General features: G+C 40.2%; 2 protein-coding genes across 2 annotated transcripts; both read left to right on the top strand.

The window, feature by feature from the left end:
- The first annotated feature begins 1,176 nt into the window (after nucleotides 1-1,176).
- On the top strand, nucleotides 1,177-7,837 carry LOC138213079 (uncharacterized). The gene is made up of 10 exons (XM_069173930.1): nucleotides 1,177-1,263; nucleotides 1,798-1,984; nucleotides 3,284-3,477; nucleotides 3,573-3,788; nucleotides 4,854-5,232; nucleotides 5,452-5,573; nucleotides 5,681-5,920; nucleotides 6,343-6,504; nucleotides 6,654-6,743; nucleotides 6,863-7,837. Exons 2-10 carry the CDS (start codon nucleotides 1,798-1,800, stop codon nucleotides 7,031-7,033), a joined length of 1,761 nt encoding a protein of 586 aa, XP_069030031.1. The 5' UTR covers nucleotides 1,177-1,263; the 3' UTR covers nucleotides 7,034-7,837.
- On the top strand, nucleotides 7,760-21,550 carry pir (pirin). The gene is given in 10 exon segments (XM_069174478.1): nucleotides 7,760-7,788; nucleotides 9,055-9,092; nucleotides 9,095-9,147; nucleotides 9,262-9,354; nucleotides 11,564-11,644; nucleotides 14,904-15,110; nucleotides 17,522-17,606; nucleotides 20,512-20,594; nucleotides 21,214-21,279; nucleotides 21,413-21,550. Coding segments are annotated over 10 exon segments (855 nt in total). The 3' UTR covers nucleotides 21,533-21,550.
- The last annotated feature ends 1,157 nt before the right edge of the window (nucleotides 21,551-22,707 follow it).

Below are 22,707 nucleotides of genomic sequence, written 5' to 3'. Positions count from 1 at the left end.
ATCAACTTCTCTCATGAAATACAAAGTCAATACATTTTTTTCCACAAGTCATTTTGGTGCCATTTGCTAAATGCCTTCCTTCTGATCAGTATTTTGGTGGTCCTATTGAAAATATTACCATATGATATCAGGCCCCAAAGATAGGTATGTTTGTGGGCGGGTCTGGTTTGATTGACATGCCTCGGGTGCTGTCAGGTAGCCAGTACAGGTGGGTGGGGCATAGTGCCCTCAGGCTCTTATTCAGATCCACCCCTTGCTCCTCCCCTGCTTGTCCAAATATAGTCACTTCTGACTCCAAAGAAACAAGATTTCACAAAACAATGGCTGACAATGGTGGGTTGTCACTTGGTAAAAACACTGCTCCACAGCAATGCTCGTGGTCCAAAAACTCCACAGGGTATCTGAAATTATGCGGCCTTTTCCTTTTAAGCACAGCTGGAAAGATAGCCAGGAGAGCTAGAGACAGTAAATGGAGGAAACGGGTAACCTCGCCTGGTTTTAAGGTGACAAACTCTGCTTACCAGCCCCCTAAAGCTCATTAACTGACTTGTTATACCTTGGTTAGTTGATGGATACAAAAACTGGAGTGTACAAATAATAATTCCTGGTTTCTTTTCAGGCCATGATGTCAAAGATTTTACTTGTCAAACCTGCTTTCTGGTTATTGCTTCACATTGACTGAACATAATGAGAGTTATATTTATATTCTCATTTAATTCTCAGCAAGAAGGCAAATTGTTAAAAGTTGTATTACCAAACTAATCCTTTGACAATTTTTCAGCATATGATGTTTGATATTCGAACTTTGTTGTCATCTTGTCTAACTGTCTCTTGAAAAATATATTCTATTCTCGATGAAAGTTTAATAAATGTGGACAAAAAAAAGAAATAACAGATACTCATGTTAATACGTACAACCGCAAGCATATCTACTGGTGCAATGCCTTTTTATGTTTTGATACTGGGATGAGTTGTGTTACATTTATAGAAACACACACACACACACACACACACACACACACACACACACACACACACACACACACACACACACACACAGTGAAGCTATTTCCAGCTTTCCCTGTCGAGCCGCTGAAGTCCAGCTAAATCTGTTGAAGCTGAGGTGGATTGAGTTACACCAGAGGAACACGCCACTGTCGCAAAGTTTCAGGTCCACCACCGTCCACTGCAGTATGCCAGAGCTGAGAGCACGTTTACACCATCTCAGAGGCCGGTGCAAGCTGATAATCCAAAGACAACCAGGTACTATGATGTAATGTTCAGTCCTGCATGATCTTGTGTGTCTGACTGCTGAGAAAAATAATTTAATGTTTAAATCCTGCTGTTTGCATCAGATTATAAAGAGTTTTCACACAAACTCAAATATTCTAACTTCTAGCTTCTGCAGTTGAATTTTTATGCTTTAAAAATCTTCTCCAGCATCATGGGAACAACGAATATATAGTTCAAAAGGCTCCTTAGCTTTTGCCATGAGTATACCTTATGGAAGATGTCATGAAAGTAAAACTTAAATGATGTTTTGAAGAACATCAGATTTTAAATAGTCTCCTTCCTTTTTTGGTAAATAAAATTAAGATAAGAACTATTTCCCGTCCTATCATTGCTCTGTAGATATGTTGCTAAGAAACCACCATTGAGTGAGCGTGCTATGTTACAGTTAAAGGAACTAACTAACAGGCTTGGAAAACTCCACTTCCCACACCTGTTTTTAACAACTTGCTGTATAACTTTGAGACTTGTCTCGCTGTGTGCTTAACTTCATGATGTGTGTTTCAGATGGTGGTACTCGATGTGTTAATAATAGGAGGTGGCCCTCACGCGCTGACCCTGGCTAGCCTGCTATCTGGCCCTGACCCCGACCTAAACTCAGACCATGGGCATGACTCCCCTCCGCCCCCCTCCTGCCCAGAAACATCCAACAACACACGCTGCAGTGGCAGGAAGAAGAGGAGGGCCACGGCTGGTACAGTAGGATTGGCTTGATTCACTGAATCACAATTATGGGATCAAATTTGAACACTGTCTTAAGTCATTATTTTTTGACTCTGTAATAATCAAAAATAAAGCTGAAACATTCAGTGGATTCATCAGTTATCAATGCCAAACCAACGTACTACTGTTTAGATGATAAATTGATGGTTCAAGTCATTTTCTGAGAAAAAATGCCCAACATGTACATGCAGTTTCTAAATATTGTCCAACAAGATAACTGAATATTTGATGGTTTTGGACTGTTGGTCAGACAAAACAAACAATTAGAAAACTTGAACTCGGATCTCTGAAAAGTTAGGATTTATTTATTGGCCAAACTATTAATCAACTAGTTAAGTGAGTCTAAGTCTAAGTGAGAGTGTCATCAGAAGATTATTCAATAAGAAACAAATAGTCTTATTCGGAATTATTACTACTTTAGTCATACCTCCAATTAAAGAATTGCAAAATATGACTTAGTTTGTCATTTTGTTGGACTTTTGATTTCAACTTAGTAAGTCTGGATATTTTATTAGTTTACAATGATTCTGTCTTAGTTTTGACTTGGGTCATTTTGTTTTCTGGTCCCTGTAATTTGTTTACATGTTTGATGTTTCAAATAATTAGTAATATCATTTCCTGTTTTATTGTAGTAACTCACATTTCTTGACTTCCTGCCCTTGAGTGTTTCCCACCTTCATAATTGCCTGCCTCGCCCTGATTGTTTGCACCTGTGTCCTACTGCCTCTCCTCCCTCTTATGTACATTTTCTGTGATTTTCCAAGCTCTCAGCGCCAGTTCAACTTTGTACTTTGTTGTTCAGTGTACCAGCCTTTTTCCTTTGTGATTAGTCTCTTGGTTTTTGAACCTCTGTCTGCTCCCTGGTTTTGTCTGCCAGCTCCTTTGAAATCGTTTGCTTGCCTCTCCTGTAGTCTTTGTTCTTGTACTTCACTAAAAGACTTAACTTTTACTTGTCGTTTACCCAGTTCCTCAGTGTTACAGTATCAACACAACTTTGACTTTTTAGGTCTACATGTTGACTCAGCATCTCAAAGTTTGGCTTCCTATTTTAAATCTTGGGTTACGTAGTATTGGTGATTTCCCCAGCAGGAAGTCGTTTTCTGTTTTGAAGATGACCAGACTGGAATTTAGTTTCACTATATCGGTAAACAAATGTGGGATGTGGGTGGTGATTAAGTAGTCTGGGAACAATGAAATGCTCCAATGTTTTTACATGCATGCAATTTGCTGTAATCAAATGGACTTCAGTCCAATTATGATTTGTCATTAGTCTCTGCAGGCCAGACGCTGGAGCAGCAACTAGCAAAGTCAATAATATCAGAGAGGTTTGTTTGCCCGCCGCTGAGTGTCCGCGTGGTGGATACCTACGGAGAGTGGGCCGCTCTGTGGGAGAGCCAGTTCACAGCTCTGAACATCCCTCACCTGCGCTCACACACACTGGTGCACACAGACCCTCTCAATAAGGTATGAACACAAACAGCTTCCCCTGAAGTAGAAGTGAGGAAGCTGTTTTGATAGTATGACTGAAATCTTTTTTGTTTTCTTTTTTTTTTTAACAGAAAGCACTGCAGGAATTTGTTGTAAAGTTTGAGCGCTCAGAAGAGCTCCACAGTCTTCCAGACCAGGTTTATATTCTGGATGAAAACGCCTTCTTCAATGACACGCGGCTCGGCAAGAGGGAGAGGAAACGTCTAAACGTGACCTCGACGCTGAAGAACAGTTTATCCTTCAGTCTGCCAGGAACCAAACTGAGTGTGGATTTCTTTAAAGAGCAGGTCGGACCGATTCTGTGTGTGTGTGTGTGTGTGTGTGTGTGTGTGTGTGTGTGTGTGTGTGTGTGTGTGTGTGTGTGTGTGTGTGTGTGTGTGTCCTGCAATGCTACACTGACGTTACCATGGACTTAAAACCAGTGAATGACTTTAAAAGTGTGTTTGTTTAAAAGTATAGTCTATTCATAAGTATACTTTGTATTAGGTATACTTTGACTTTTATTTACCGCTCTGTGACATTAATATTCTCAGTGTTACAGAATAAAAGAAGCTTCCTAAAGCATGCAAAGCTGCATCTAAATAACCTTTGTTGTGGTTTTAACTTTGCTTGGTGCTTGTTTGGAGTTATTTCTTAACTAACGCTCTGATGTTAAAGCTACACTGCAACACTTTTACATACAAACGAACACCTGTTACATTCAAGTTCTTGTTAAAACAAGTCCACACAAAGCTTATAAAACCTTTTACTGCCAGATAAATCTCTATTTCACAGAGTTACCACATCTGCTGTCTGGGTTGACATTCCCGTGCTGAATGTAACATGCATGTAGCGTGCACACCTCAGACTTCTGTCAGTCAAACTGCCTAACTTCCAGTTTAGCCCTGTGCTATGAAAAAAGTCATTTTGCGGGTCTTGTGATACCTTTTCTTTAATTTATACACAATTAATCACCAGTTTCAAAGCCACAACAGTAGTGCCAGAGTGGGCTACAGTGGACCGTATGATGTAAGATCATGTCGACGGTGGTTTTATTTTTACTTTAAATAACAGAAGTTCCACACTGCAGGTTTAAAATGCTTAAATTTAGAGAAAGAACATTTAGAAAGATATATTTACAATCTTCTATCAATCAATGCTATTCATTAATTCATTAGAGCATTAGTCTCTTATTGTCAATCAATTTGTTAATCAACGTCCCCCCCTTAGCCTGATGCTACCTCCAAGATGATCCAGTGAAGGATACAAAAACACACACACACACACACACACACACACACACACACACACACACACACACACGTTACTTTTTTTCCCCACTTTTTTTTTAGTCAATGAATCTGAACATACAGGTGGAGAGATACAAGTTGGACAAAGCAATGGTGAAGGGGAACGTGGAGTGCATCACCCATGTGACTGAAGACAAGGAGGTGATGGAAGAGGAGGAAACGCAGGGTGAGGCTGAGGGGAAGAGCGACGGAGTGAGGAAGAGGGTGAAATATTTTCAAGTCAAACTTCAAGAGGGAGGCATCCTAAAAGCCCGCCAGGTTGTTATGGCAACAGGTCCGACCCGTGGCCAGATGGCAAACATCCCTTCGTGGGTGAAAAGCATCGGAGAGCGCTACCCGGAGGAGCGTCTGCAACACACAGTTCACCTCATGCACCGTCTGCCAAACTGCAAACTTGGAGAAACTAACTGTCGGAGTCGGAAAGAGACTTTTCCCACTCAAGGTAAGCGACATTAGAAACACTGTTTTAGCATTTTCCCACAAGAGGAAGGGTATTGCTTAATGCTTAAAGTGTCCAAATGAATTCCACTTTGTTTTAGCCTTTTGTTCCCTTTCGGTTTAGGTTTGCTATCACCTGAAATTTCTGTGCTTCTGCAATTTGACACCCATCCTGGGCTCTGCTGCTCCCTTTCCAAGTATCTGTGTCTCTGACTGCATGTAGTGTGTGAGGCAGGTCAGAGAGTAATGGTAGTTGGTGGAGGTCTGACCAGCGCTCATGTCGTCTCAATTGCCCTGCAGCAAGGCGCCAGTCATGTGACCTGGGTCATGAGGAAGCACCTCCAGGTGCAGTGACCATGTCAAACAGCATGTAGACCAACTATAAAAAAATAACACTGCAGGTCCACCTGTCTACCTCCGCCACATATAACTCTTCACTGTTCCTTCTGCAGCTGAAACAGTTTGATGTGGGCGACGTGGAGAGCCTGGTGGGACGATACTCCCACGTGGAGCACGGCATCAAGATGGATGGTCAGGCGTACCTGCGGCAGTTCTATAACGAACACAGTCTCCACAAACGGCTGGCTATGATTCGTCAGGCGAGGAAAGGAGGGGCGGTCACACCGGAGGCCTACGTCCACCTGCAGCCGTTCATACTGAGTGGACAGGTGGATGTGAAGACGTACTGTCAGGTAATGGTGCATGAACACTCTATAGAGTAGAAGGTTGAAGGGGTGATAAAGATGAAGTGATGTCACATCTGATGAGCAGAGGGAGGTCAAATTAAGTTGTAGAGAAAAACTGTTCTGGATAAAAATACATATTTTGCAAAAATGACTGGAAATTAGTCTGACACCAGGATCAGAGAGCTGCTCTCCGTTTGTGAGAGGGCGGGACTTAATGGGACCACAAACGTCTCGCACGTTATACGTAACTTCCTGTTCTCTCTGGTCTTACCTGTTACATGCTAAATACCCTGCATATCTCTTTCTGTCTCTGCATGTCTAAATAAAAGAAAACTAACCTCGTTAAATAAAGGCGTCTGAAAAAGGCTCTAATGTGAGTTGGTAGGTGAGGGGAGTTAACTTGAATCTCTAACTTGAATGTTGTCCAGGTGAGTGAAGCCAGCTGGTGCTACAAGAGCCAGGCCTGGAGCCTCTCTCTCAGCACGGGAGGCCGCTGGACTGGAGATATGATTTGGCTCGCCACCGGCTGCAAACTTGATGTAAAACAGGACCCGCTGCTTTCTGAGGTGATGAAAGAATTCCCTATTCAGGTGGGTTAAACCGAAAAATATTCTCATATATGTGCAGTCATTGAGTATGCATAGAAGTGTGAACAGAGGAAATGAAACTTTCATTGTGTAACCTGAACCAGGCGATACTAATAGATTAATAAAATGTGTCCGGCTGCTCCCCCATGAAGGTGATAGATGGATGGCCGTGCATATCGGAGAGCCTACAGTGGACAGAAGGGTGCCCGCTCTACCTGATGGGGCAGTACACCGCTCTTCAGGTGGGCCTTATATACTGCGGAGTTTTTTTTGTGTGCGGAAAAAAAAGGCCTCGGGAACAATCTGCACAATCATATTACAGACTACATGTCGCCTTTCGCTTTTCCACTTTCCCACACAGGTTGGACCTCACGCAGTGAACCTGGCAGGCGGACAGGCGGCCAGCATGCGAATCGCCAAGGACATCATGCGCCGTAAGCAACAGGACGGTGGACAGGCATCTGAACTGAGTGTAGACAAATCAAAAACTGAAGAATATATTCAGCAGATGAGAGGCTTGTTGTGGCTTTAATGTTTACATTTTCATTACTCGAGGAACTCAAAGTCACCTCTGTATGAGCTGTTATCTGGTCTGGATTATTCTAGTAAAATTAGTGTATAATGGAAGTGAATTATTGATTAAATGTGACAGTGATATTTATATTGATATATAGAAAACAATTTTCTTTCAAATAAGCACCTTTTTATTGGCCTGATTATTTTTTTTTTTAGCTAACTACAGGTATTCAGTTATAACTTATAACACTGACATGTTGGTTTCTCAGTCTTATTCCGAATGAGACAATGGGCCTCTGAGCACAGAAATGTAAGCTCCCCCCCCCCCCCCCACCACCACCACCACCACCACCACCACTACCACCACCACTCTGACTGAAAGAGACACAAAACAAGCACGTGTCCTTTAATGTCCATCTGTGTCTCTTGCATATATTTTGTTGTTTGGATCTTCTTTTTGCATTTCTTTGTGGTTTGTTTGTAATTGTTTGTATCTCTGTAGTTGTTATTTCTTTTTATATAATCATTTAATGTTTTTTTGTCATCATTTTGTTTGATTTAGGCCATTTTGAGTCACTGTATGGTGTCTTTGTAGTTGTTTGTATGTATTTACAGTCCTTATGTGTCAAATTTAGGCTGTTCTGCATCTCTTTTTTTGGTCAAGAATCCTTCCAGCCGAAATCTGGAGTTTAAAAGAATTGGATCAATGTGATAACCTATGAAAAGTTTTTGTCTTACCCGAATGACGGAAGTGAAGGATGAGACAAATCTGTGATTGTGGGGTTGTTAAGTAAAACTGACTTTGCTCAACTCAAAGATGCTCTATTTCCAGCCACTTGCCTCCTTTCCCTCTGTGGAAACATATTTAGCCTGACTTCAGCACCTGAGGCGGTCAAGGTGGCCTCAAACACAACAGTAGTGGCGCTCATCCACACCTCACGGATAAACGGTAATAACCGCCAGAGCAGTGTCGGGGCTGGTTTTCTGAGTCTTTGAGGAAGGTGGGTGAAAATGCAACAAGCTGGTCTGGTTCGGTCTGCTTGAAGAAATTTGAGACCCGTTTCTATGCCGACTGAAAACAGTTCGCCTTTCTGTGGTATTTTCCCCACGTCATTTTAAACATAAACAGCGATGTTTTAAATATAAACATTATAAATATAAATAAATTGTATTCTTCCGGTCATATAATAATAAGGAAGCAGCAAACGCTATCAACAAATCAGACGCTGCTTCTAATTCAGAGCAAAAAAAAAAAAGTGTTTATAAATGATCAATACACGCAGAGCAGAGCGGGGAGTAAACAGAGATGGTGAAATAACATATCAGGGAACATTTCTCTGACATGAATACAGCGAAAGTAGTGAGACCGCGCCGTCAGCATGTTGCAGCAGCTGGTGACCAGCTGATCTGATCAGCTGACAGGTCAGCTGATTTGTTTCGCAGCTGAGACAATTCAGTTTGACATGAAAAGTATTTTGAAACCGGGAAAGCCCTGTGATTGCATGACATTTGTGGTTATTTTGTCTTATGATGGTACTTTTCTTGAACATATTTGGGGGAAATTTATCTGACGGTTTTCTCCTCCTCCGTCTTGTTTGGTGTTTTAAAAAAATAAGATAAAACACCAACAATAATACCAGTTTCAAGTACAATATTGATCAAGATCAAGTTAAGATACACCGTTAAGTAGTAACATGAAGGGGGAAAAAAATATGTTTTATGTAAGTGGTGCAGCTGAATTGAGACCTAATTTTTTTTTACCTGTTTAGTTTACCTGACTTTCACCAACTGCATGCTGGGAAACTAAGTTTACCCAGCCTGTATAGAGTTAGTAAGTGAGGAATTGAATGAATAGATGAACATTTGAAGATGGGAAGTATTATGGAGCTAAGAGCTATTGCACATGAAAAATATGGATTTGTTGTTTCAAAACAAATTATTATGTCCATGAACATATTTTATAGTAATTTTATTCTTTTAATTAACATTGTGGTGTATATGGTGTTTTGTTGTGACTATAGTGAAACTTTTTTGCAGCACCTTGAATGTAAGGAAAGTGGAAAGGACAGTTTTCAGTGACAGGCAGAGGGAGTCGGTGCTCGGGTCCGCAGGAGCATCGACATAAGGGAGGTAACTTCCCCAACATGTTAATATACTTCAACTGTCAACCTGTGTAGTTAAAAACGTACACAATAACAGTCACAATCATCCATGTAGTCAAACTCCGTATTATTTTCTTTGCAGCTGAGGAACTTGGATCCTTTCCTGATGTTGGATGAGTTTAGAGTGAGCAAGCCGTCAGGTTTTCCAGACCACCCTCATAGAGGATTTGAGACGGTGAGTGTGTCAATAAATATTCAGCGAACAGGCGAATTTCCTTTTCTTAAACTTTGAAGCCTCTTCAGACAAATATGTGATTTGTAACAGTGGGTCGTACATAAATAAAATGGACTTGACTTTAGCCAAAGTACTAAACATTTAACAGTTCCAGCTTCTCAACTGTGAGAACATACTGCTCTTTATTCTATTATGTAATCAAAGCCTGAATATGATTGTTTTTTGGACTCTTGGTAGGCAAAAAAAAAAAAAAAGCTATTTCATGTATTTTTCCCCCACTATTTTATGACATTTAATGAACCAAACAGTTCATTGTAAAAATAATAAATCTGCCCTTTTTCACATCTCAGCCCTTTAGTGGGTAATATGGAAGGGTATCCAAATAAAAAATAAAAAAATCTCAGTTCAATTAGAATTTTATTAGCGGCAAATCATAAAACAAGTTATCTCAAGGCACTTAACACTTTAAAGTTCTTACACAACAGCATTACAACATTATAGAGAGGAACAAAACAATTCAACAAATTCACATAAGAGCTGGAAGAAAAATAAAAAAATTTTAGGAAGGAATAAAACCTGTGACAGAACCAGACTGAGAGGAGGGCGGCTAAATGGCTCGACCGGTTGGGGTTAAAGGAGATGGAAAGACAAAAGAACAGCCTGGAGATACAGAGGACAATAAACTGATGGTGGGACCATCCACAGACTAGAAACCTGCAGCTCCAGGGACCGAGATACAGTACCTGCAAGAAAAAAAAAGAAAAGAATGCACAACTGAACTGCATAGAGACAACTAACAAGAAACAAAAATATGGGAGAAAATATAGTCAGTGAGATCCAATGGTGGCATACACATTTTTCGAATATAATTGTTCAAAGTTCAGAAATACAAAGTTCGAATACAAAGTGGAATCCAAATATGGCTTTGCATATGACTGTAAGAATATACATACTAAATGGACTACACTGCATTGTGTTTTGTTGACATAATAGTTGACTAAATGTATTAAACTGGAAAAAAATTCTTAAACAAAATGGCTAAAAACTGCCATCACAGCAGAAGCACAGGACTTAAAGGAATCAATGGCAGGTGACATACGCACTTTGACCACTGGATGGCGACAACATGCAGAAAGTCTGCCTTCCACAAAAGTTAATTCAGGTTGATCAAAATCATACTTATAACCAGAGATAATATGTTCTGGCACTGTGACACTCTCATCAGCTCAACTTTCACCACAGAAAGCGTTGGGTTGAAAATGTACTCATGACAACACACAAAAAAAAAATCCCTTGTTTTGAAAGAGAGGAAATGCCCTGGCTTGTGCTGTTTTTGTGGAACAACAATCTTCTTTTTTTAATTTTTAAAATTGATTTTCTGTGCATTTGACATTAATGTATTGTGCCCATAATTTAGGTGTTGGAGATGTAATTGATTGATTTTGGTCTATGTAGCGATGGGAATTTCTTATTACTATTTGCATTTAACAGACTCTTTAATCAGATTATAAACAAATGACTGATAAACTAGTTTCAGCCGCCATTATCAGCACATCATGATTTTTTTCACCTCTTTTTCAATATTCAAAACCTTTTCACTGTAGCATCTGCCATTGATGATTGAATGTGGCAGACTGGACTTGTATCTTTGAAGTCAAATTTAAAAAACCCAGATATTGTCCTCAGATTGCCAGACGTATCTTTAACTGTGTTTGATTTGGCACATGAAACTTAAGAATCCCCGTGTGGGTGGACAACGCTCGCCTTCACTCCCAGCATGCCTTTCAGCAGGTGTGTTTGCTCACTCTCACATGACTTTTGAAATCACACAGCTGTGGAGACAGAGCCACGCAGTTCACTGCAGGGGCTCGAGCATACCTCCCTCACACAGATGTTCACCTCTGAGCCCTTAACCCCACACTCAGCACTTCTCTTCCTGTCCAGTCTGACCACTGGGGCCATGACACCAGTGCACACATGGCTTTAAGTGTTGAGGAAGCAGTTGGCCTGAATTAATGAAACCTGTAACATAATATTTTACAAAATCTGACAAAAAATGTATTTCTTATAAAACAGTTGTTGAAAATAATGTTTAGGGAATGAACAAATAAATTATAAAAAAATGCCACAATTTTCTGAAATATGACTGATTATGAAGTCACTGGAACAATTTTTCCACAGTTGTTTATGCTTTATTTGTGTATTTCAGGTAACGTGTGTTTTAGACGGGATCACAGCCCACGAAGACTTCTGTGGCCATTTAGGACAACTGAAACCTGGAGATCTCCAAGTAATATATTCATAGTTACATTTTGGGAAAGACACTTATTTACTTTTTTGCTGAAAGTTATATGAAAAGACATTCATGTTTGCATATATGAAGCTACACAGTTTGCTTTACTTAGAACAAAGACAGGGGGAAACATTTAACCCGACTCTGTCCAGAGGTACACACAAAATCTGTAACAAAATCTACCTAGCAGCACCTCTAAAGCTCATTGCTTAAATCTCATCTCTCGACAAAAACTGAATTTTTCAACGCTGTATGGGACTATTTACCTTTCGTGCAGAACCAGGCTGGCTGTTTCCTTGTGTTTCCGACCTTAATGCTAAGCTAAGCTAACCGGCCTGGTAACCTCACGGTGATGCAAAGACTCCTGGATGTTTCTGTGTCTAGCAAGAAGTAGTAAGTAAGGGAGCATATGCCCCAAAGTATCAAACTGTTTCTTTCAGTCTGACACTAATACAACTGCTAATATTTTCTGCTCTTTCAGACATTAGATACAAATGATCAAACTGTCTGATCAGGTGTTATCTATTAGTCTAATATTCTAATAGTAAATGTGATTGATTTTATAGAAGTCATTCAGTTCCCTTCTTATGAATGTGAATGAAGCTACAAGAGCAGACCAAGACTGAAGCCTATTGGCATACAAATCCCCACAAACTCATTACATATGCATCACAATGTTGTGCACTCACTAATTGGACATTATGCCCTGTGGGTTGTTTCCTGTGTTTTTAGAGTAATAAAGTTACATTCACACACTCACACAAGCTGCTGACTCAGCCGCCATCTGCAGCAGAGGGTCAGTCAGTTCAGCTGAATTCGCTCTAACCCACCATGTGCACCCTCTGTAGGTTTGGACGTCAAGTGGGAGCTGCAGATGCTCCAACAGACGCATGCCTGTCCTTTAGGGAAAACTAAAACACTATCTCAGATGAAAGCAGGGTCTCATTAAAGGAAGTGGTGAGGGCATCACACCAACAGAGAAAGTGTTCAAGAATTTTCTCAGATAATGTTTGAAGTAATTCCACATTTATCCATTTTAGAAAAGAAACAGTACTACGTCAGAATCTAGTGACTGAATGGTGGCTCACCTGACTGAAACGCTTGAGGGCTTTTAATTTGAAACGAGGGCTTTTCATTTTATTACGCTGGTAGAAGCGATATCAGTAAATCGGTCGCTTTGTCGGACTGTAGGGGTGAAGAGGGAGATGATCCGTAACAGGGCAGTGCTCCATTCACTGGTCAGTTTTCATCCCTACTCTCACCTGTGGTCATGAACTCTGGGCAGTGACTGAGAGAATAAGATACAAAAGGCTGAAATTAATTTTCTTCATAGGGTGGTTGACTTCTCTCTCTGACAGGGTGAGGAGTTCAGCTATCTGGGTCGAGTTCAGTGTAGAGCCACTAGTTCGCCGCATTTATCTAGGACGCCCCCTAGCCACCTGTTGTAGGAAGAGTAATAGGCAGAACCCTTCGGGAAGAGACCCTGAGGTCGGCTCAGGGCCACAGACTGTATATCAAGTGGATGTAGCTTCTGGGTCTGAAAAACGTGGCCAATGCTGAAATACCTTCAAATGCAATACAATCATAGCCACTGGGTGTTGACTCCAAAAAGGTTCTGGCTCCATAGACTCCCATTCAACTTCCCTCATGAAATACAAACGTCAATCATTTTTTTTCACAAGTCATTATAGTCCCATTCGCTAAAGTCACTCGTTTTTATTTGTTTTGTGACGGTCCATCATTAATTAGATATTTGGCCTCCGAAAGAGGTATTTTGGGGGGCGTTTTTACATCAATATTTGAAAATAAAGTATTATGTGCCCAGAAAGAACCAGTGTTAGCATGAGTTGTGACCTAAATAGTTACCTATATTGGACTGTCTATGCATAAATATATGACACACTGTATCAAAGTTTTAAATGAATGACAGTCTTCATATTTTCAAGTTTAACTGCATAGCTATTGTACCATATTAGACATTTTAAATTGAATTCAAACCAATGATTTAATTTAATTTCAAACAAAGATCTGTATTGCCTCTGTTCTCTGTGTTTTTTTTGTTTTCTGCTGCATTCTTTATGTTTTATTATCCAGTAGAAGCCTGACAGTAAATACCCAGCACGCAGCCATAAAAAAAAAAAAAAAGGCATTATGAACAGTCACAGATGAATTATCAGTGGGCAGCTGCATTTAAGCAAAGCTGGTGAGTGGAATTTTCCAGCTGGCCTGAAGGAGAAGCTGAAGCTGTTCACTTGATTTCATCCAGTGTTTAGACTCATGACCTGAAACCAGATCCACGTGCAATTTTATTTGCTCCTCTTCTTAAACAGTGCTTTTTATTTAGTTTTTATATTCAGAGGCTAAAAAAAGGCAGATAATTGTTTGACTAAAAGTCCTTTTTGATTTTGAATTTTTTTACCCAACTGAAGCTAATTAAATATTCAATTCTGTACAATACTGCTGAAAATCGTCTCAAGGAATGATAACGTTGGCGTAATGTGTTTAATGTTTAGCAGATGTAACATTGTTCACCAATTTAGTATAGCATTCTAACATTTGCTGATTAGTACGAAACACAATGTGCAACTGAGGCTGAGTTTGGATGATTGATAATCTTACTAGAATTCTTCCTGAAGATTTAGTAACAATCCATCACAATCCATCGTTTGCTTGGAGTCGGAAATGTTAATAGGGACAGATGTGGCTCAGTAGAGAGCGGGTTGTCTAATAATTGCAGGGTCGTTGGTACAACCCCGAGCTCCTCTCGTCCACACATTGAAGTGCCCTTGGGCAAAACTCTGAACCCAAGTAGCTCCCAATGGCAGGTGAGCACCTTGCACGGCAGCTCTGTTTCCATTGGTGTGTGAGTGTGTGTCTGAATGGGTGGATGAGAGGCAAACATGGTAAAGGTCCTTGTAAACAGCAAATTAAAAACGTTGATATGCTGGTGGGACTACATGAACAATCGGGGGATCACTGAACTCTTCACAGCACAACCCCTCAAAAATGTATGCCTGTACAAAGTTTCACCCTCTAACAGTTATTGAGTTATTTCTGGCTGGATCAAAGTGCTGGAGCTTTCCATGTCTGGTAATATAACACAAAGACAAATTACAAAGACAAACAATGTTATAGCCTTAACAAATAGTGATGTACATACAAATAGTGACTTCTTTTGAGCACCCCAGCATACAAGTATATACGGGACATTTGTGATTTTGGTAGCACATGTGAAAGATGTCTCCTCGTCCTCCAGTGGATGACTGCAGGACGGGGGGGGTCGTCCATCCGAGATGCCCGTGTCAGAGGAGCCGCGGTGGGCTTACAGCTGTGGGTGGACCTGCCGAGGCGAGACAAGATGGTAGAGCCGGCGTACCAGGAGCTGAAAGGCTCAGAGATCCCCAAACCCAGCCGGGGAGGAGTTACAGTCGCTGTGATATCTGGAGAAGCTTTAGGAGCTAAGGTGTGTGTCTGGGAATGCCGGCGTGTGATGTCACGATCATTAAATGAAGCCACAGTCAGAAGAACACTGTAAAACTAGACATGATGTTTACCTCCCTGTTCCCTGCTAATCTCATGATGACTGCTCATTTGCTGGATGCTTGAGGCGAAAAGGAAAAATCGGCATACAATGACGTCAATACGCATGTGTGTGTAAATATGTGTGTGAGAGAGAGAGGGGATGCCTGTTAACCACACTGTTTGACCACTGAGTGTGAGGAGTGTCTGTCTGAAAAGAGGAAACTGTTAATGAGGAGCAGATTGTCCTGGTCTCCGAGAGATGACTTGGTGCTGTTGCAGTGTGTTTTATTACATTGGTGGAAGCCGATGTGGGAATTGCTTAAGGAAGTAAGGACTAATGACGATCTTTGGCCGAATGTGAGGCTGAGAGGGAAGATAAATCATGCAAATTATAGTTTGAAATATGTGTGTACTTGTGCATCTATCTTTGTGAGGAACATTTTGGCTCTAACACACCTTCACGGGTCCGTGTGAGGATTTCATTTTAGGGTTCAGGTTAGACTGAAAGTTTAGGTTAGGCTTAGTGTAAGGTTTGGAGTTAGCCCATCAGTTGGCATGCAGTGTGTGTGTGTGTGTGTGTGTGTGTGTGTGTGTGTGTGTAATGAATGAGGTTACTACAGGGCAGTAGCCACAGACAACCTATGAGTTGAAACATCTGTTTCTCTTTATTGCATTTATACAATGTAAGACTCATCCTTTTGTTTTTGTTTTTTGTTTTTTTTACAGATAATACTTTTTTTTTAAGCACACAAGTTGGTTTGAACTCTATTTTACCTCGATTCATCGCTACTCTATTCCTTCAAATGTTTTGTTTTCTTTCAGTAAAACAACACTTTTGATGACAGTAAAACACTACTGGGACAAGAACAGGTCATAGTATGCATCTGATAATAAAAACCAAACAAAACAAAATGAAAGAAAATGCACTGAGGGAGGGATGAGTTACTGAGTCCTTCAAAAATAAGAAACAAATAAATGCTGATTATAATGAAATATAATTTTTAAAGACCTGTTCAATGGGAGATTTTAACCATGACAACATATCCATATGCTGTCTTTTTATGGTAGAAGATATATCATCATAGTTATCCAAACTACTGCACACGGGCAGTAACTACACTTAACAATCAGCTACATCTAAACATAAAGTTTTGTATTACTTGTTACACTAGAAAATAAACAATATTGTCAGATTTATCAACATTCTCACTGTAAAGTACTAAAATGAAATGAAAAAAATAACTTATTTATAACATTTATAAACTAATTTGTCTCCTACAACATCTAAGTTGCTTTAAAGCAGTAGCTTTCTTCTTTTTCTAAAGTCTCTGTGTGGAGGAGCGACAGCGACCATGTCATTAAATTGTGCCTCTGGCTGCTTGGCCAAGATTTGCACTCTTTTAGCTTTATTTTTGGTCTCTATATACCAAGACTTGAGGGAAACATGCTCATCTTTAGCTGCTTTATTCTCTACTGTGTCAAACTGTGAGCCGGACATATACACTAGGTTTTAGGTTTTTTTTTTGCTGAAAACAGACGATAGAAACAAGCTGTATAGCTGAATAAATTCACTATATAGCTCACCAAAATTGTGCACAGAGAAGTAATGTGATCAGTGTTTCCAGTAGCAAGGAGGGATTACATTTTAAACAATTTGGAGTCCACTTGTGTTGAAGTATTTTCTTATGGGATAGCTAAGGTGGAAGTACAGACAGGAAATTGTAGGTGGTATGACATTCAACAAGATGTCAGGACTTCTGGAGATTAGCTAACAGTCACCAGTGCTAGCGTGAAGCTCGGTGTTGATGGTCAGTGAACAGGTTGACTGATTGTTAACATGTTTAACGAATGTAATGCTAATAACTATACTTTTCATGTAACGTTCCCTGCACAACATATCTATTCTGACAGATCCTTAATAATAATGCTCTGTATTTATTGATTAGTAGCTAATGACAAGAGAAATTCTGCACAAAAAGGGAACTAAAAATCTCAGAAAACGCAGGTGCTTTCAGTTCCTTCACTTTACCCACTATCTCACTCGTGTTTCTTTACTTGCAAAACCTCAGAGTGGAGAGTTGTCAAATCAGATCAGTGGATTATGTGGGTAGAAACAAAGCAATGCAACTTTAGCTCATTATTCACAACCCACCCAACACGCAGCGCAGCAGTACAGATGGTTCTGAAGTTGTAAACAAATGACCATGACGGTCTCTGGCGCCACTTTTTCAACGTTTGCGTGAATGTGTTTTCAGTTTTATACAAAATATTTGACGCCTGTGGTTTCTTTGTGTGAGTGTGCAGATGAGAGTATGCCTATTTTCTGACCTTGTCTTTTCTTGTTTTGTGTAGTCTAAAGTCTTCACAAGGACACCCACCTTGTACCTGGACTTCCGCCTGCAGGCGGAGGCCCTGCATGTGCAGCCAGTCCCTTTAGGTAGGAACACATGCATAAACACGCCATCGTGTTTCTGTAAGAAGAATTGTAATAATAAAAGTGCCAGTTCGGTCTGTAAAGATGCCTATGGAAAAACATCTCATGGTTGCTTTGGGACTGATTGCCTCCTTTCTAGTTCTTCTTTCTACTTTGCATTACTCAAGTGTCTATTATGAAGTGTCCAGGTAGCAAAACATTATTTATTTTGCTGAAAACTGACCAAAAAAACCAAACCCAAAACAAAACGATGACCTTTACAGCAAGGCTACATAGAAATAAAATAAATGAATAAAGCAAGACTGTGAATTTTGCTGAGCAGCAACAACAGTGGCCTCTGTGGGGATCACACAAAATCGCAAAGCTGCACGGCGACTGATGTTGGAGTAGGTTATCTCGTATGCTTGCTGGCATCATTTTGAAATGTCCAAGCAGCATCCAAACCTCTTTCGAAATGGGTTAACCTGGCTTAGCAAGCCAGCTAATTACTTACTTTTCCAACCACTGGAAGTCCAGCTCTGTGTCTTGCTTGCACCATTTTATTATTACGCAAAGCTGTCGCCAATGACTAACACCCAGTCCAAGATTTTACTCTGCCGTGGCCTCTTGCTGGACTGTGCTCTCATTTTCTTTCCATAGCTTCCTTTGTCAACATCCTCTATGGTCTCCTCACCTCTGATGTTTGTACTGAAAATGATGAGCTAGCTTCTTTTTCTGTAGCTAGCCCAAGTGACATAATAATGTAAAGTGTTACGCACTTTTTGCAAAAGTTCTTACCCAGTTCACCCAATAGTTACTTAGTGCAAGAGCAGGTGTCCGGGGCACCTCATTGTGTTGTTTTTGGCAGATGTTTTCAGCCCTCAGATACCAACCTTCTTCGGGTGGATGTGTGCACTCCCCTGCCTCCCTCCTTGCTTGTTCTGCTGCAATATCAACATTACAAAATATGTGTGTGATCTCAGTCCAATCACAGCCCTCTCCACCTTCAGCCAGCAGGCCCATGTGTTCCACTGTAGAGTTTGATGGATTCGTACCGTCTCCCAAACAATGAGCTCTTCAGATCAGTCCAGCTCAGTTGGAAATTTACCAAACGTCATCGGAAACGGCCTGTTATAGAGCTAACTGTCCATAAAATATGACCATCCCAATGACCACTGTTTCTGTTTCACACCAGCCATCTTACCCACGTTATAACTCTTATATCAGTGTTGTTGTTTGACCTTATAACGTGAAATACTGCACGTGAAGTCCTGCTTATTGGACGCCATTGTGTGATCAGGGAATTCCCCTTTCATGAGAACAAACCCTTTCAGACAGTTAACTCATTTTCAGAGGCTTTGTTGGTTTGTTGAAACCTGTTATTTTCAGTCAGAATTCCCCTCTTAATATTCCTTCATAAAATATCTTTATGATTTGATCACTGTCCATTGTAACACTGCAGAATCTCTCAGACTGGTTGTAATCGCTGGCAGATGTTTTGATGACACGAGAGGATGAAAATGGCCGCTAAGATTAAAGTAGTTATTTGAATTTGAAGTCTTTAGCTCTACATGTAGTCTGGCCAAATAGGGACCAGCTGGCTTTGATGAATGAATCCAGCACAAGTGGAACTGTCTGGTTTTCCCAGCATATAGTCTTACTTAGTTTTGCAATATGCAAACAAACTGCTAAAGTAAGTTAAAATTTCTGAAACCTGCAGGTGTGTCTACAGTATATTTATTTTACTCCTAATGGTTTTGTTCTGACTCAAAGATCTGTGGTATCCTGAAATAGTTTATGAAACAAATCCTCACTAATGAAGCTCATGTTAGCTCATAAATAAAGACCTGAATAGTCTCAAGATGTCAGAAGTATGTGAAAGTACCTTAAAGTGCAATACCAGAGATGGCCACTAGGCTGGCTCCAAAAAACCTCTGGCTCTCATTCAAAAAGCATAACCTTCTCACATGAAAACAAAGTCAATACATTTTTTCCACAAGTCTTTTTGGTGTCATTTTCTAAATTCACTCCTTCTAGTTCTGGTGGTCTTTCTGAAAATAATTCCATCATTAATCAAATATTACACGTCAAAGTGAGGTGTGTTTGGGTGCATGTCTGCTTTAATTGGCGTGTCTGGGGTGCAGTCAGGTTTGCGATATAGGTGAGCAGCCCTCAGGTCCTTGGTCAAATCCACCCCAAGATGGCGACAGTCAAAGTGCCAGGCTGGAGGCTTCAAAGCAGCAGCTCACAGTGGGCAACGTCACAATTAGTGGCCACTTGCTCGTAAACAGATCGTAGGGTGGTTAATATTTTTCACCATTGCTCACATCACCTATGCTTTTTTTTTGGTTCTTAATCTCAGAAGTCATAGATTTCCACTTTTCTTTCCAAAAACACATCACCCACAGACCACAAACCACTAATCAGCCCTCTAAAAAAATGTGTGTATTGTGTTGCTCTTTTTCTAACATGACCAAAATGCAGTGTCATTTTGCCAGAAAAGAAAGTGTATTCAGGTTTTTTTTTTCATTGCCATTTGAATAAATAGTAATAATGGGCAGTAATGGTAAATTATAGCAGATAATTAGCTGAATGACTGAGTCACTCTGGAAAACATAAAACCAATAAAAACATAACTTACAATGCTGTATTTGATGCGTTTGACCTGATTTTGGGTAGTCCGTAAAAATAATGGGAGCCTGGGAAATAAAGCAGTTTTACAGTTTGAATGAGAGTGAATGTGACTGTAGTGAAAGTACCAGTACCAGTACCAGTAACCAGTATTGGTACACTAAATGGTAATAGGTTTCATATATGTGAAAATTAGGCCCAGATGATTTGAAATGATAATGAGATTGCGACGTCAGCTGAAAAAAAATGATAAGTCCTGACTCACTTATGAACAGCGTTGGTGTTCCTTGTGTTCAAGGCCCAGATCAGGAGCAGCTGCAGGTAGAGCCCCATCACACTATGGTGTTTGGAGATGGAGACTGTGTCGTGGTCGAAAACAAGGTAAGAAACTTCAATTGTTTCTATCAAGAAAACAGATTTTATTTTCCATCATACACACCATTGGAAGTCAAAAACATTTAATGTCATCCATCATATTTGCAATTTGATTATGTTACTTTCTACTTTTATGCCCTTTTTTCTCTGTTCCAAGGTTTAAATCTTATTAGGCCAGTGGATGCTACACAGTGTTTTCTCAATCCTTTTCATATCAGCTTTAGTTTACTGTCACTGTTCAGAACCCTGCAATGAATTGACGCTGCTGTTATACGAATGGACCTTTGTTTTTTGCTCTATTGCCTCGACTCCAGGATCAGATGTCATGACTTGTTAAAATGCTCCTTTATCCATCTTTCTTTGCTCCAATGTCATGTCCGTCTATCTTGTAATTCACATTTTGGTTTACTGTTTGATCAAATAGGGATTTTTTTCCTCCTTAGGCTGTTTCATATAAAGATATTTAGAAAGACCAAAATATCCAGTATTTCACAAAAACAAACTAAAAGCTTTTGTACAACACAAATGTGTAATTCTCTCTCTTCATCCTGTGACCCCACTGATTTATCTTGGGACCTTTGCACGCAGACACACATGATAACACCGCCTCTTATTTCCTCCTCAGGGCTCTGAAGTTTCCCATTTTGTGCTGATTGCTGGAGAAACAATCCACGAGCCTGTTGTACAACATGACATATCATTTGTTTTATTCCCTCCATGCTGGCAACAAGTCATTGAACAAACCTTGACATGTTTAAGAAGTCACAACCAGGACTTAATGGATATGTAATTTAATACTTTCTGTGTGTTGTGTCTGCCCTTTAGGCCCATTTGTAATGACCACCGAGGAGGAGATCAGAAAGGCTATCGAGGACTACCAGACTGGCAGAAACGGCTTTGAAAGAGCCAGAAACTGGAGGTCCAAGATCAGAGATTCTTCTTGAACACTGGGTCTTTTGACTGGTGGAAAGTTTTTCTACTGTAGAAACAAAGTTACGTGAGTTTGGAAAAAAAAAAAAAGGATATTTATTTTTAGGGATGTGAGCGACAATGTGCGGAAAGGACATTTAGCCCTTCTGCTGTTTTAACCAGCCCTTTTTCATTCCCAAGGTGTCAAATACTGCCGTTTTGTCCAAGCCGCTGGTGACAGAGTGATGCGCACAAGAAGAACTCTGACGTTTGTGCTGTGACCACCAAATCTAAGAAGTTGGTCAAAAGAGGAGGAGGGGGTTGAGGACGGTCGGATGGAACCAACACAGGAGTGTCACCTGGGAGCTCGATGTTCGAGCCCATAAGAATGCAAAAGTCAGTGAAGATTTGATGAACGTTAGCTTTACGTAAATGACTTATGTGACATTACCAAAGTAAAATTGTTTTAGCACAAATCATGATGACTTTCTTGAACCAAACCATGTATTTTTTGGAGCCTAAACCTCAGTCACCTGCTCATGTGTGAGACCAAAGGACACTTTGTGTGGATCTCTGAGATGCCAGCTTTGACAAAAAGGCAGAATTTGACATTATGGGAGGAGAACGGGTTGTTTTAACTTGTTACATGTCTAAATGCTTCATGAGGGAGTGGATGACGAAACCTCTTGTTGACATTGCTACAACTGTTCGTATTGTGCCTTGTAACTCTATTTCTATTGTTTATTGTTGGGATATTTCTGCACCCTCGCTCCAAGTATTTCGTTTACTGTTGTTGAAATCATCAAAGTGGCAGCAGAGTGATGTTGCTCCAGAGACAGATGTGGTTCTTAGATGTCTATTCTCTGCCAATGTGCAAGAAATGTTTTCCACCAATACCAAGAACTCAGTTTACACAGCTCTATAAACCTTCGATATCTATTACATACAAATTACAATCAGCAAGCTAAGTAATTAGTTATTCAATGCAACGTAAATGTATTGTATTTTAAGTAAATATAAAGGTTCCACAAATACTTTGATGTCTGATATGTATAATATCACATGACCTCAATCCCCAAAACCTACGTAGACTACATTATTGTATTTGCATGATCAATAATTAAAATAAATCAGCAATCAGGCTTGCATACAAATTATGAATATTGTTCATTTCCTTCATTATGTATGTTCCCAGCAGACTGCGTCCTGA

This window comes from Embiotoca jacksoni, unplaced genomic scaffold, assembly GCF_022577435.1.
Source record: "Embiotoca jacksoni isolate LCO1_2020_lvr unplaced genomic scaffold, fEmbJac1.0.p SCAF_6, whole genome shotgun sequence".
NCBI classification, from domain to species: domain Eukaryota; kingdom Metazoa; phylum Chordata; class Actinopteri; family Embiotocidae; genus Embiotoca; species Embiotoca jacksoni.
This window is presented reverse-complemented; position numbering and strand designations above follow the sequence as displayed.